General features: G+C 36.2%; 3 protein-coding genes and 1 pseudogene across 4 annotated transcripts; 1 reads left to right on the top strand and 3 right to left on the bottom strand.

Moving 5' to 3' along the window:
• Nucleotides 1-473: 473 nt before the first annotated feature.
• LOC145555510 (putative 7-methylxanthine methyltransferase 3) lies at nt 474-3,809 on the bottom strand. Its single transcript, XM_081617244.1, has 2 exons — nt 3,654-3,809; nt 474-896 (listed from the first exon to the last, which is right to left on the bottom strand). The coding sequence occupies exons 1-2, from the start codon at nt 3,807-3,809 to the stop codon at nt 474-476; spliced, it is 579 nt and encodes a 192-aa protein (XP_081473370.1).
• A 278-nt stretch (nt 3,810-4,087) lies between these two features.
• On the bottom strand, nt 4,088-4,750 carry LOC145556677 (17.8 kDa class I heat shock protein-like). The gene has a single exon (XM_081618332.1). It carries the CDS (start codon nt 4,627-4,629, stop codon nt 4,138-4,140), a length of 492 nt encoding a protein of 163 aa, XP_081474458.1. The 5' UTR covers nt 4,630-4,750; the 3' UTR covers nt 4,088-4,137.
• Nucleotides 4,751-6,694: 1,944 nt separating this feature from the next.
• LOC145556676 (putative caffeine synthase 4) lies at nt 6,695-8,426 on the bottom strand. The gene is made up of 4 exons (XM_081618331.1): nt 8,293-8,426; nt 7,758-8,168; nt 7,281-7,553; nt 6,695-7,079 (listed from the first exon to the last, which is right to left on the bottom strand). Exons 1-4 carry the CDS (start codon nt 8,365-8,367, stop codon nt 6,738-6,740), a joined length of 1,101 nt encoding a protein of 366 aa, XP_081474457.1. The 5' UTR covers nt 8,368-8,426; the 3' UTR covers nt 6,695-6,737.
• Nucleotides 8,427-10,557: 2,131 nt separating this feature from the next.
• LOC145556675 (PHD finger protein ING1-like) lies at nt 10,558-14,504 on the top strand (annotated as a pseudogene). Its single transcript, XR_014091915.1, has 7 exons — nt 10,558-10,694; nt 11,725-11,796; nt 12,089-12,276; nt 13,227-13,290; nt 13,398-13,497; nt 13,861-14,014; nt 14,096-14,504. The product of XR_014091915.1 is annotated as a PHD finger protein ING1-like (transcript).
• Nucleotides 14,505-14,971: the final 467 nt, after the last annotated feature.

Below are 14,971 nucleotides of genomic sequence, written 5' to 3'. Positions count from 1 at the left end.
TGGAGCGGATTATGCTAAATCCGACTCCGACCCGACAGGAAGTCGGAGGTTAAATCCGACATCCGACTCCGACTCCGACATCCGACTCCGACTCCGACTTCAATATCCGACCTCCGACTCCGACTCCGATCCGACCCGACTCCGAGTTTTTTTTTTTCATTATTCAATATACTTTGAGATGTTGGGCTATTTGGGCCTTTACAACCCACACCCAATGCCACCATGACCCACACAAAAATCCACTATCTATTGGATTCGGAGTCGGATAATCCGTTAAAGTCGGACATTTGTCGGAGTCGGATTTTTTTCTCGGATTTTTTGTAGGATCCGACTCCGACCCTCCTCCGACTATTTCGAACTCGGATTACTTTTTTCTCGGACTCGAAGCGGATATTTTACCTCGGATCGGGGCGGAGTAGGGTCGGATCCGGACTAGATTGCCATCCCTAGATGAGAATTTGAACTTAAAAGTGTTATATATGAAAACGAACTTGAGAGATCCAGTGGACGGCATAATTGGAGTGAACCAAATGCAAGCCATTTCGAGGGAAGATCCGATTGAAGAAGGAGCCAGGAGCACCCATGACAAAGCACAAGGGCATACCATCATAATTGGCTAATTGCAATTCTCTCAAGCTTTTGAAGAGCAAATTGAAATCATTTGATGGAAGGTCATTCATATACATTTGTATCTCTGGTATTCTATCACCTTCCAACTTAAACTCTCTACTTATGTTGCTTACACTTTCTATCACCACTGATATTAGGGCTATTGGTGTAGGACCCACTCCACACCCAAAATCAGCCACATTTAAGACCTTGCAAGAAGTATCATTTGATATCAAAGATCTAATGGCATGTTCAATCATTGGCTTTACGTGAGCCAATACTTGTCCCTGTAAAATGAATACATAGACAAACCATTTAATTTGTAGATTAATTAAGCTACACTAGAAGAATATAATCTTGCTTGTTTCGACTATAAATCAACAACAAATAATTCATGAATATTGGCGTAATTAATTATCACCATTGTTTTATTCCTATTCTGGCTACCAAACAAGCACGAATGTTCTCTAACCTCACAACATGAGCACACAAAATAATAGAAGAAAAAAAAAGTTTCTACTACTACTAAAAGTAAGCCAAAAATAGAAAGTTGGGAGCACGATTTTAGGAACTATATATGTATAGACGATAATTATTACTACTCAAGCTTCTAAAATAATTTACAAAATACTCCGTAGTATGCCTCTCAACAAGATAATATTCTTTATTCATAATTTTATACTCCAAGAATTAAAATCTAATGTTATATTATGCATTGAACATTAGTAATGCATGATATACTTACAACTAAGATATTATTATAGTGACATCTTTTTTATTTTCATCTATATATTTATTGAATTAGATGACACAATTTAAAAATAATTTGCGTGCATAAAAAACAACTTGCTTGTTTTTATTACCCAAGGTTCTTTTCAACACCATAGACTTGAAAGAGCAACCTTGGACCAATGAAACTACTTGAAATTTCACACAAGATAATAACTTGAAATTACTTTACATTATTACTTTGCATTAAAAAAAAAAAAAAAAAAAAAAAGATGATACTTGGACTGTAGAGTTGCGAGCATAGCTGAATTCACCGTCACCTTCCTTCATGCAAAGAATTTCTTTTATTTCCATTGCAAAACACTTTGTTGGTTTCAAAAAAAAAAAAAAACACAACTTCGTTTTCAAGAGAGAAAATACAAGTTTCTAACCAAGGGTTATGTATGTATTTTCTAAAGGAGGGCATAATGCCATTTAATGTACTTTAAAGTGGGCAAGTAGGGTTATTTAAGTAATTGACAGTATTGGTTTTAACATTGAATAACCTTGTTTCATTGTTTGTACTACCTCCGGTCCAAATTACTCGCAACTTTGGAATATTTTATATCTCACAAATAATACCCCAAAGTTGCGAGTAATTTGGACCGGAGGTAGTACTTTGCAGATCGAACCCAAGTCTCTCACCTGGAAGACGTGGTCAACAGTGTCAAGCTTAACGCTTTGTTTGGATAGCAAAAAAGGAAGGAAAAGAAGGGGAGGGAAAATGAAGGAAGGGAAGGGAAAAGAAAGGGAGAGGGAGGTGAGCTCCATTTTCCCTCCAAATCTCTTCAATTTTGGAGAGATTATGGTTATTAAAGAAAGAGGGAAAATGGATCCCTCCCTCTTCTTCCCCTTCCTTCCCCCAATCTTTTGCCCAAACAAGAGATTTTGTCTCCCTCCATTTCTCTTCTCTTCTTTTCCTTCCATTTCTTCCTATCCAAACAAAGTGTAAGATTTTGATAAGTTATAGGTACATTTATAATTTCTTATACGTAGTAAAATAAATTAGATTAAATTATTTTGATAAAATAATTATTAAAGGAATAAAATACATCCTAAGTTAAACCTGCTCAATTTTGGAAGCAGTATACTTTTAATTTTTAGTATAGCAACCTAGTTTCAGCACCAAAGGAGATTTTCATGTGCAAATTTGCTAATGGCAATATATGTGGCTAGTTTTACTCTTACATTCATCATTTTAGCTTGAATTTGTGTACAGTATCATTTCAATTTATCTTCCAGGCTCCTGCCTATATCAAGATGCCGACAGTACGACGAATAACGCATTCAGTGCTAGTAGGGCCGAGTTAATTGGAGGGTTCCAATTGCTGTATTTTTCACACTGTTATTGGGAGTATGTCAAAAATAAGCGCAACGGATATGTGACGTCAGAATATGATGACAACCAATGAAGAAATTACTTGACTCAAAATTTGACTTTAAGGCATGTTGTTTTCACCTTAATCTATATCTATATCTATACTTAGTATTTAAAAACACAAACCACAATTTTTTAATATGATACATGGCATCACAAGTCACTCAATACCCCATATAACACATGTCACCTCCCTAAATATTTATATTCAAGTAAGAAAATGAAGTGTTTCATTTCCACCATAATAAAATAAAGTTCAATTAATTAGTACTTATTACATAAACATATAATGCTATATTTTAAACTAATTCCATATATATGTTGGTTCAAAAAATATTTCCCACCGTACTATCCACGTCGGCTCGATTATTAAATTTGATTTTTTTTAAACCTAGCTAGTATCAAACCGCTAACATTGTTTACGATTTTAACTTAAATAGAACCGCTAATGGTATTAGAAGTTCTTCATATAGAACCCTTAATGGTATTAGCTAATACTATTAGCGGTTTTTTTTATTATAAAACTGCTAATACCATTAACGGTTCTATTAGCTAGAACCACCATCACCATTATCAGTTCTAAGCTAAAGATATTATTGACTATGTAGTGATATTATTTCTACATATAGTTAGTACCACTAAATGAATATGATACCACTATTTACATAAATATTACAGTATCACTCATTTTTCAATGGTATTATTTAATTATTCAATGGTACTACTAATCACCCAATTATACTTCCCTAAATTCATAATATGCATACCCTTTTAAAAATCCAAACATCTCAGAGATAGATAGAGAGGTAGGAATTTCTCAAACGAACCGCACTCCTTTGTATATGTCAGGAGTCCATTGATGAAAAGGGGTCGGGGAAAGCTTGAACCCAATTCCTACAGTGATGAATGTAAGTGCAATTGAAATTCCCGAAGAGTTATACATTTGTGTATTGATAAGGCCATTTACTATTTCTTGAAGCTCGATCTCTCCACCAGATGAACCATATAGCCAAGAGAACCCGTGAACCAGAATAGAAGAGCTTGCCCCACCCATGAGTAAATATTTCGTAGTAGCCTCATTAGACCGTGCATCTTTCTCGTTATATATTTACTCATACCTCACTAACCTCTATTTGAAAGGCCTCAACAATCATGTGCATTCTAAGCTTTTAAGCAATTACCCTTAGCACAGAATTTCGGTTATGCACAATTGTACACACAATTGACACAACTATACAAAAAGATTTAACAAGAATTTTTCATTAATATTGATTACTTCAATGTTCAATTACTTGTAATTTCTTACACAGATACCCACTTACAAATTCAAAGATCAAGGACTATATTTTATAATTAACATTAATACTTGAAAATCACACACTTTAAGCAGCAGAAATGTCAATAGACTTAACTTGAGGCTTCTTCTCCTCAGCTTTAGGAATAGTAACAGTAAGAACACCATTCTCCATATTCGCCTTGATCTCCTCCATCTTGGCATTCTCCGGCAGCCTGAATCTCCTTAAGAACTTTCCAGAACTCCGCTCGACGCGGTGCCACTTGTCATTCTTCTCCTCCTGCTCTCTGTTTCTCTCTCCGCTGATCTGGAGCACCTTCCCGTCTTCCACCTCAACCTTGACCTCCTCCTTCTTCAACCCGGGTAAATCCGCCTTGAATACATGGGCCTCCGGAGTCTCTTTCCAGTCAATTCGGGTGTTCACAAACGCAGCGGTGTCGGTGTCGCCACCGGTGGAGGTGAGTGATCGAGAGGAATTGTTGTTGAAGGGAAAATCATGGAAAGGGTCGAAGAAATCCAGAGAGAATGGGGCGAAGATATTGCTTCGTCGGTTTCCGAAAAAGCTTGGAACCAGCGACATTTTTGATTGATTTTGGTTTTGTATGAGTGTTTGATTTAATGTGAGATTGATAGTCTTGATTTGCAAGGAGAATTAAGAAGTTTGTTTTGATGATGATGATGGGAACATGAGAATGGGAATTTATAGAAAGTGAGGGGTGATAATGGTAGTATCTAGAACATTCTGAGTTATTCGTTTTTAGAAAATTGCGGTTTCTTAATGATGGCGGGAAAAAAACAGAGGTGAAAGAAGAATACAGAGTGATGGAGATAAGTGTAGGATTTTCTAGTAAATTCCAGAAACTTTGCATTTTGACGGCCTTTGAATATGGAAGCCCAATGCATATTGGGCTTTGCTTAGGCCCAATGCATATTGGGCTTTGCTTAGGCCCAATTTTAGATTTCTAATTTTTAGACTTTTGCATACTATTTTTCAATTTTTATTACTATTAAAATATGCGTAATGATATGTGTAGCCATTAGATGATATGTGTAGCCATTAGAGTTTGGAAAAATTGCCCGTAATAATCCGACCTTTTGGCCGTCCGCTAAAAATAATCCCACCTATGGATTATTTTTAAATAATCCCACCTTTATACCTACCCCGCTATAAATGATCCCATTTTACTTGGAACCGGTTAAGCAGGTAATTTTTTTTTTAAGTAGAATTTACACATGTCACTTATTGATTAGTCTAAAAAATAAATAAAAAAAAGTAAAAAATCACCACCACCCCCTAAGCAACACCAATTCAGCCACCACCATACCCACCACCACCAAACCTAAACCCTAGAACCGCACCCACATATGAAACCACCGCGACGGAGGAAGGAGAAAGAGGCCGGAATCGCGACGGAGGTAGGAGAGAGAGAGAGGCCGGAATCGCGTGAAGGAGACTAGGGGAGAGAGGCTGGAATCGGGATGGACAAAGGGAGGAACGACCGGAATTTGGACGGGGATGGGGAGAGGGATTGGGATCAGGACGGGGGAACAGGTTTTCGAGGGTGGTTGGTGGTTTCAGGGTAAGGGGACCACGAGTCGGCGGTTTAGGGGGAGGGAGAGGGTGGACAGATCGAGTCGTTGGTGGCCGACGGCGCTGACGCTGGAGTTGGGGGCTGGTGATTTCGCGACGGAGATTGGTGCTGTGACTGCTGTCGTGAGGGAAGGAGACGATGGTTATGTGATGGAGGGAGGCGGGGTGTTTAGGGGAGGGGGTTCAAGGCACTGCCGACGCCAGGGTCGGGGGTCTGGGTGACCGGTGCTACGGGATGAGGTGTCAGGGGTGGCAGGGAAGGCTTGGGCTGGTGGTGGTGGTTTTTAATTTTATTTATTTTTTTTTTTAGTTTTTCTTAAAAAACATTTAACTTTTTTTAAAATTTAATTTATTTTAATTTTGTTTTTTTGACAAATAACATGGCGACACGTGTCAAGTAACTTGTTATAACAGGTTACATGACCGGTTGGGACCATTTATAGCGGAGTGGGTATAAAAGTGGGATTATTTAAAAATAATCCATAGGTGAGATTATTTTCAGCGGATGGCTAAAAGGTCGGATTATTGCGGACAATTTTTCCTTAGAGTTTTATGTAAGCATTAAATAAATTTTCTAAAATAGAATTTATGTTGAAAATTTATGACAAAATCACTATAAATCGGTGTAATTAATGTTAATTTATTCTCGATATTTTCTTTTTAGCTTCTTAAATATAGTCCTTGTTTACCAAATACTTAAAATATACCTTAATATATACATAAGCTGCATTTTAAAATCGAGACATAAGCTGGTTTTCAATGAATATCTCTCATCTTTCATCTAGTACTTTTGAAAAGCCTACTGGAAATAAGTTCTTGGAAAAACATAATTTTTTTTGTTTTGTTTTTGGAACCATAAGCTTTCAAAGCATAAAATATTACCACATAGAAGTAACATTTTTATTTATTACAAAGTAAAACGATAAACATAAATTAATTGACATACAATAACATCGAACAATCCCTTAATTATTGAATCTAAAGTTCCATATGAGAGTATGGAGTTCCTCCACAAAGTTGTACATAAGAGTACATAATTTTGCTTGTGCTTGGCTTGTCTTTTTATTGCTTGTTACACATGAAACAAGTTTAATGTTCTAAATTTTCTTAAGCAATATGATAACGCTGTGGTGCTCAATAGGCTTTCCTTTAGCTAGATGCTCACAAGTAAATTGTGTAAATTTCTCATACAATGGCTCCAACACATCTTCTCCAAAATGACGCGAAATCAAGGATTCAGTAAAGGATCTCACGAATTTGCTTACGACTTTTGCTCTTTCCGAATTGTCTTCTATTTCATGTGCAACATGCTGCGCCATTGTATTCACATTCTCAATAACAAATGACCCTTCTTTATGCACTATGCTTTCAATGTCATCTTCATTAGGCCCAAAATATGGGAAATCGAATGTGTCTAGCTTTTCTTCCTTGATCAAACCCTATTAAAATATATGTTTCAATAATTATTTTCATACTTTGTATCAAAAAATTGACTTGTAATTAGTAAACAAACTTTGATCGCTAGAGTTAGACTTAGGTTACTCACATATACTTTACCAACTAAGCTAGTAAAATCGCATCTTTAAAAACTACATTTTAATTCTATATACATATATATGATGTAATTAGGCAAAAATTACCTGTGAAACAAGCTTAGTGATGGCTTGAGCCATTATTTCGAGTTCCCACGGTTGCCATGTCACTGCATCGGAGGAAGTTGGCCTACCTCGGAGTGTCAAAAGCATACGACCATTAGAATAAACTTCCTCAGATCGACAAATGAGGAACTTAGTAAAGTCTTGTTGAAACTGAGACATGTAAGCTTTTGCAACAATCTTAGGACTTGACTCGGTTATGTAGACGTTCCCCTTATTTATTGGTATGCCTTCTTCACTATAGAGCTCAGATGGTGCCTTCACACATCAATCATATTAGTAATATAGTACTACCTCCGTTAACTTTTATTTGCAATTTTGGAATATTTTATATCTCACAAATAATACCCAAAAGTTGCAAATAAAAGTTAACGAAAGTAGTACATACATAGGTCAAGGGTAAATAACTCGATAATCAAAGAGTCATCACGAAAATAAATAAGTCCGAATAAGATAAAATACCTGGGACAACCAGTGAAGGGTGTAATTTGCATGAACGAAATGCAAGACGTTCTTAGGAAAAAGTCTACCGTAGTAGGATCCAGGAGTAGTCATTAAATAGCACAAGGGCACACCATCTTTTTTCTTTAGTAAATCCGTATTCAACAATTCTTTAAACAGAAAGCTAAAATCATTTGAAGGAAGATCATTTAAAAACACAATAATTTCAGGTATATCATTGTCTTTCCACTTCAATTCCTCGCATTTCTTTTGCACATTTTCTATCACCAATTTTACAACAGCTAATGGTACTGGGCCAACTCCACAGCCCAAATCAGCTACTTTAATAACCTTACTTGGGCTTTGTACTTCTATAATTACAGATTGAATTGCTCTCTCTAGCATAGGTTGGCCCATTAAACTCGCTGCCTTCTGTTATTAACAAATCAATAAAATTAAATTTAGATTGAAAAAAATTAGAGGGTTAAAATTCATGTTCATAATTTCAATAAATGAAACTTAGAACTAAAATTATACCATATGGTTTTAATATTACCTGGACAAAAGAATTCTGAGAATAGCTAAGCTCTCCATCTCCTTCATTCATGTGAAGAAATTCTTGTAACCCCATTTTTTTTTTGGTAACCCTACAATTTTTTTTTTAGCCTTGTTAAGCCAAAATACCATAGTTTATATCGACATTTTTGTGCTGTTATAATGAGTCATACACATGCAAGAGGAGATATTGACAAAGCTCATTATTCAATGTCCTTACTCAATAGTCACTACATACTCACCAATCACTAAAGTAATTACTTACATTACTTTTTGAAATAAATTTCCCTGACAATTACATATAAGTGTTTTATATTGAAGAAAAAAATGGAGTTAAACAACTATACATTTTACATTTTTTTAGGCTAATTGTTACATGGTTTTGCGATGAAACCTCCTTGGCCTTGTAAAGTGAACTCTCTCTTTCTGTGATGGTTGCAACTAAGGCCCACAGTTAACATATTATCAATTATCAAAGCCAAGTTCCACAGATTGGGACATTTAATGGCTTAAGTAGTGAGTACATTGGGCCAACTTAATTATGTCGGGTAAGAGTGGATCGAGTCAACTCGGGTTGGGTCAATTCAGATTAATTCCATAACCTATGCGGGTTGGGTTTGGGTTGGGTCATGCTTGAGTCGGGTCACATCGAGTCATACTTCTTATCGGGTTTGGATCGGGTTAATAACATGTCGGGTGACCTCCTTAGACTTGTAAAGTGAGACTCTATCTTGATGACGACAAACTCGTATTTAATATTCACATTTCTCCATATATATAATAATATAAAATTAGCAACAACAATATATTTATCAATAATAAATGTATAAACAAAAACACTAAAAAGTATTTTGTATGGACCATACCTGGTAGTGGGCTATAGTTACTCGTGTCCGACACACAAAGACCAAATTGGAAGCCTCCAACTTTGTTTTTCTTTCTCTTTCTTTTCTTATTCTTTTTATTTTTTTTCCCTCAACACTCAATATGTTGGATTTTTTATGAAAGCAATTTTTTCCACTAAGAAAAATATTATGTTCAGCTCTTATAAACTAAGAGGGAAGTTGCAACACTTGCAAAGTTGCAAGTACCATCTTATCTGAAGATCTCACGGGATTTCTACAAAGAATCAAGTTTGATCACATTATAAAATCAAATCAGATTTTCATAAACATATTGAAAAAAGTGATTTGGTTCCTAATCCAAACAAATTGTTACACATAATAAACCATCTTTTTAAAAATTACAACACAACACGGCACCTTTTTTTTTTTTAATGAACACAACATCTTTGAATAACTAATCAACCAAGCTAAACTCATAAGTTCACATAACTCATAAGTCTCATATACTACCTCCGTTACATATTATATATTATTTGCAACGATTAGACTTTTTTCTCTCTACTTTATGTCAAATCGTTGCAAATAATATGTAACGGATGTAGTAGTCATATCCAAGTAGGGGTGTCAATTCGGATAATCGGATCGGGCCTAATATGGTCGGGTCGGATAAATTTTTAAAGTTAAGTCATACTAAATTATTATGTCCACGCGAGTCTAAATTTAAATCGATTTCGGATCGAATCGGGTCGGGTGTGCTTTTGACACCTCTAATCTAAGTATCCAATTCATATGTGAGTAGGGATGTCAATGGGGTGGGGTGGGGTGGGGCGGGGCGGGGCGGATGTTGGCCTTCCCATCCCCATCCCCACCTAATATTTTCATCCCAATCCCCATCCCCATCCCCGCGGCGGGTCCAATTTTCATCCCATCCCCGCCCCACCGGGTACAACTCCAAAACTATCCCCGCCCCACCCCCCACTTGGATATCCATCCCCACCTAATCCCCACCAAAGACCCGTCTAATCCTCACCCAAGATCCACCTAATATCCGTATCTCAAATACACAATCTTTCATAATTAATACGATTATAAAATAAAACATTCTATACACATTTTTGTGTTATAATATAAGTGTCGTACAAAGTATTATAATTAATATTGTATTTCATGTAATTATTTTATAAATAGAATAAAAGTATGTAATTTTACTTTAAAAGATATATAGATGTGGGAATGAGGTGGGGATGGGGCGGGTACGAAGTGGGGGCGGGAATGGGGCGGGTACAACTTAAAATCCACCCCCGCCCCATCACCCATGGCGGGTATGGTTTTTATCCCCATCCCCGCCCCACCACCCGCCAAAACAAGACCCATCCCCGCCCCACTGACATCCCTATCCCTATATGTGAGGTTGCAAAAGAAAAAGGAACCTTGAAATTAACCCGCCATCGTTAATTTGCAGAATACGATCCTATAACCTCGTACCTGAGCTATTAATCCTGGCGGGAACAAAACCTAATTTTTCCGATGACGTCTTTTCTCGACGAATTTCAAGCCAGTAAGTTTTTAGATCTTTGCACAATGATTCATTTGAAAAGTTTTATCTCCTGTATCAAACCCTAATTTTTTATGATTTATCTAATTAATGCCTGAAAATCCCTTAATTCGTAACATATCTTTGATTTCTGGTTGATTTGTTGTAAATTGTTCATAATTATGTTTAATTCTCTTCACTCTTGCTCGAAATTGATAGAATTGAAAGGTGAATTTTGCATAACAAAAACCCTAAAAGCCGACATTTTCAATTATATGATGGTTTTTTTAAAGTTCCGCTTGATTTTTTTTAATGCTTAACCTGTAAATTTTCACAAGTAATTGCAAAGAACATTGAACTGACCACTGTTAGAAATTGTAGTCATGATAGTTTCAGTGTTAGCCCAATATTAGGACATAGAGGAATTAGATAAATTCTGGGAAATTTGGGGGGATGGGGGTAAAGGGTGGTGGTTAGTGATTACCAAACAGTTTTCGTCGATAGAAATTTGCGAAAAAAGAATGAAAGTCTAATCCATAAGCATTGTCAAAAGGTGTTGTGGAGCAGCATTATGTATGATTTACGCTATAAGTATTGCAAAGAACTCAATGATTTGGCATATTATGTCCGTGCATTTGTGTCCAGCAATCGTATTTGTTTAGCAATGTTGCTCGTTGACAGTGTAGGCTATTCATATTAGTTGTTGAGCTTGGATGTAGGATATTATAGATTTTCGTAAGCTGAATGTTTAAGTAGTTTATCTTGATCATTTGGTGAACTTATGATTTCTCAGTTTTTCGTGTGCAAGACATTTTTTTGTGTATCTTATGAATTTGACATACTTTTTATACTGAAATTGTGTTCAACAATTCTTGTTTTTGTGTTTAGATTGAGACTTTCAGGTGTTTACTTTGTCATGAAATTGACAAACTTTTTATATGACAGAGGTTGTAGAAGTTCCTTTACTCATGTCATAGCAGGGAAATTGTTTTTGATAGAGTTACTATTATTATTAATCCACACTCTTATGGTTTTGTATGTTGACTTTATGCAGATCTTGAGTTGCTTCCAAATATCCTGCAGAGGAAATATGCATTGCTACGCGATCTTGACAAAAGTTTACAAGGTTTGTTAGTAATTGTGTTTTGATATTCTTACTTTCAGACTTTGATTTATTACTTCCTTTTCCTTTCTTCATTACTTGCTGCAGTTAGTTGTCTCTGCTCTTATTTTTATGCATGTCTTTAAAGAAAACAAGCTTCTAGACTTTGAAATTATCACTTTCTTTTCCCTACTATAGCGATTGCTCAAGTTATCTCTCTCTGCTCTTGTTTTATCTTTAAGAAAATGTTCCCAACCTGAACTGCTTTCTATTTTTTTGGGTGGGGGCATCATGGTCGTTGGTATTGTCTTGACAGGCATTCTGCGGCAGAATGAACAGCGCTGCGAGCAAGAAATAGAAGATATTAAGCAGAGATTGCTATCTGGTTCTATTACACCAGAGTCATCCGGCATCAGATTCTAAGATGAAGCACTTGATGAGCAGAAGCACAGTGTCAGGATTGCTGATGAAAAGGTTGCTTTGGCTGTCCAGGCATATGATTTGGTATGGCTTATATCTACTTTCCCTATTTCCTTCAAATGATTGAAGCTGCGCAGTTTATCAATATCATGTTTGACTCATTTCTTAAATTTCATTCTAGGGGAACTTAATTGTCATGCTGTCCCCAAAAAAAGGGGGGGATTTGCTAGCTTCTAGCACTAGTGATCTCATTTAGGAACACTACACATCACAGCTGGATCCGGCAGGCACTTTCAGTGTCATAATGATACTTTTCTTGAAAATAAAAAATTTGAAACTAGTGAATATATTTTGATACTTTGAAAATGAAAATTTGGTAACTACAGCGACATTTATCCATCTTTGGACCTTTCGTGCAATGAGAACTGTTTCAAGCATTTGATATTCTTGAAAGTAGAGGCACTATGCACGAACTGGATTTGCTGGAGGGTGAAGAGGAAGAAGCACATGCCACCAAATTAAATAATAAAAAAAAAAAATCCAAATTAAGGAAAAAAATATGAGGGACCTCACTGCTTGGGGAGTCAACTACTGAGGGGTACAGTTTACTATCAAAATCTGTATCTTGAATAAGCTTTAGAAGGAACAACTCGAACAAGTCTTTCCTGATTACCTTAGTTCTTTTGGCATACTCTTTTCATGCAGTCTCCTTTTACATGATCTTACATCTTCAAAGAGTTATTAAAAGCTGGCAAGCTGCTAACATCTTGTACCATATAAGCTTCACATTTTCTCTCCTTTTTAGAAATAGTTGACAATGCATTCGTCTGAGAAAGGGCCCATTGCTGTCACCATGTGCTCCAGCCTTCAGCTGACGCAAAAGATCATGAATCAAGATAGAAAAGACACTTTGTTATCTGTAGTCATGTTAGGATCAATGCTATAAACTTTCCATCATTATAATATTTGGAAGTTTTTTGTTTTTCCCGCTAATTTTTTCCCTTTATTTTGCGATGTTGAATTTGTTAACAAAGGTGGATGCACACATTCAACAGCTTGACCAATATCTGAAGACATCTGAGGAGGAGAATCGACGAGGTATTCTGACTTTTACCTTTTCTTTTTCTCCCTTAGTAGACCTGGTAACTGCAGCATCTGCGGAACTATTCCACTTGTTTTTACAAAAATGACCTTGCTTTTCTCAGAGAAAGAGCTTGCATCTGCTCCTGCTTCATCCGATGCAAGTGGTGATGGTAGCACAAAAACTGGAAGAAGCAGTGAAGGTGGAAGAGGGGGACGTAAAAAGTATACTACTTGCACTTAGTAAATGTTCAATTTATCTTGCTTTAGTTGCCTTTTTAGTTAATTGATCACCAGTTTTTCTGGATCATCAGCACTTGCACTTAGTTGGTTTTCCAAATCCTTCTTTCTTGCTCCCTATATGAATCATTGTTCAGAAACAGTTTTTTTTTTTTTTTTTTTTTTTTTTTTTTTTTTTTTTTTTTTTTTTTTCCTTGTAAAAAAAGAAATATAATATTTTTGCTAATCACCTAAGCCACTTGTATTTTGTTGCTTGTTTTTTGTGAGGATTTCTTTTTAATATTTTTTATTTTTATTTTTATGTTTGTGGGAAGTTTTACCATTGAATTTGACTTTTTGTTGTTGCAGAACACGTCTTGCTGCTGCTGCAGCAGCCGCTGCCACAGCTCCTGCAAATCCACCAAGCATGGACTTGGATATACCAGTTGATCCCAATGAACCCACTTATTGTCTATGTAATCAAGTCAGCTATGGCGAGATGGTTGCATGTGATAATCCTGATGTAAGTTGTTTATTTAAATTATCATCACCCCATTTTATTCATAACTATGTTCTAACCATGGCCATTATGTTGTTCTTGCAGTGCAGGATCGAATGGTTCCATTTTGGATGTGTTGGTTTAAAAGAGAAGCCAAAGGGGAAATGGTATTGCTCCGACTGTGCTGGAACACAGAAGCGTCGTAAAGGCAAATAATTTCCGGACTACAACCTGAATGATTGTGTCCTAAATGGTGATATTGAGATCATCCTGAATGGCAAGAAAGGTACGAATAGATTTTATGCATGGGTTTTGTACAGCCTGCTTGTTAATTAACTTGTAGCTTTAGATCAGGTATAAAGTATACAGGAGATTCTCTTTGTAGCTGCTATTGGCAATTTTGTATGATGTTAGTGTTACATGCTTGTGACTCCCTTTTTCATGACGCTATGTGGCTTGGATTGTGTAATAATTTGTTTCCTGGCCCCCTCTGTAATCTAGTTACCCTTGTGTAGATTTAAGTCTGTTTTTCCAACTGTCTTTGCCTTGTCAGTTACGACCTGATTGTATACATTTTGACATTTTTCTTAAGCCAGCCGATAAAATTTCTGAACCCTTTCTGTTTTTGTATGTTCGCGAGCTACACATTCAACTACTGAGGTTAATTTGGACAATAGTTCAAATGCATAATTATTTCAGAACTGAGCATGATCTGAGTAACCAATCTATGTAATCACAAGTTGTGTATAGGACTTTGTTCTTGAGTTTTATTCTTCACAGTTTGACTTTCCTTACTAGGGATGGGGATTCTTCCAACTTGCTAACATGTAGACTTGAACATATAATTAACTTTCCACAAATATTTTTTGACTTTAGTAAAACCCGCTTTAGAACCTACTCCGTGTCATTTGGTTGGTCTATCAAACTTGGAATATGTAGGAACCTAGCTGGGAGGAATGGACATTCCCTTGGAGCTTCATA

This window comes from Chenopodium album, chromosome 8 (assembly GCF_948465745.1).
Source record: "Chenopodium album chromosome 8, dcCheAlbu1.1, whole genome shotgun sequence".
Lineage (NCBI taxonomy): Eukaryota > Viridiplantae > Streptophyta > Magnoliopsida > Caryophyllales > Amaranthaceae > Chenopodium > Chenopodium album.
Note: the sequence above shows the minus strand (reverse complement) of the source record. Positions and strands in the feature narration are given on the sequence as shown.

Coding starts and splice junctions, on each gene's coding strand:
- LOC145555510 (XM_081617244.1), bottom strand. CDS start 3,809: ATGGGTGGGGCAAGCTCTTCTATTCTGGTTCACGGGTTCTCTTGGCTA. Junction 897..3,653: donor TTGCACTTACATTCATCACT/GTAGGAATTGGG, acceptor TTCATTTTACAG/GGACAAGTATTGGCTCACGT.
- LOC145556677 (XM_081618332.1), bottom strand. CDS start 4,629: ATGTCGCTGGTTCCAAGCTTTTTCGGAAACCGACGAAGCAATATCTTC.
- LOC145556676 (XM_081618331.1), bottom strand. CDS start 8,367: ATGGGGTTACAAGAATTTCTTCACATGAATGAAGGAGATGGAGAGCTT. Junction 8,169..8,292: donor CTCAGAATTCTTTTGTCCAG/GTAATATTAAAA, acceptor TGTTAATAACAG/AAGGCAGCGAGTTTAATGGG. Junction 7,554..7,757: donor CCCTTCACTGGTTGTCCCAG/GTATTTTATCTT, acceptor TGATGTGTGAAG/GCACCATCTGAGCTCTATAG.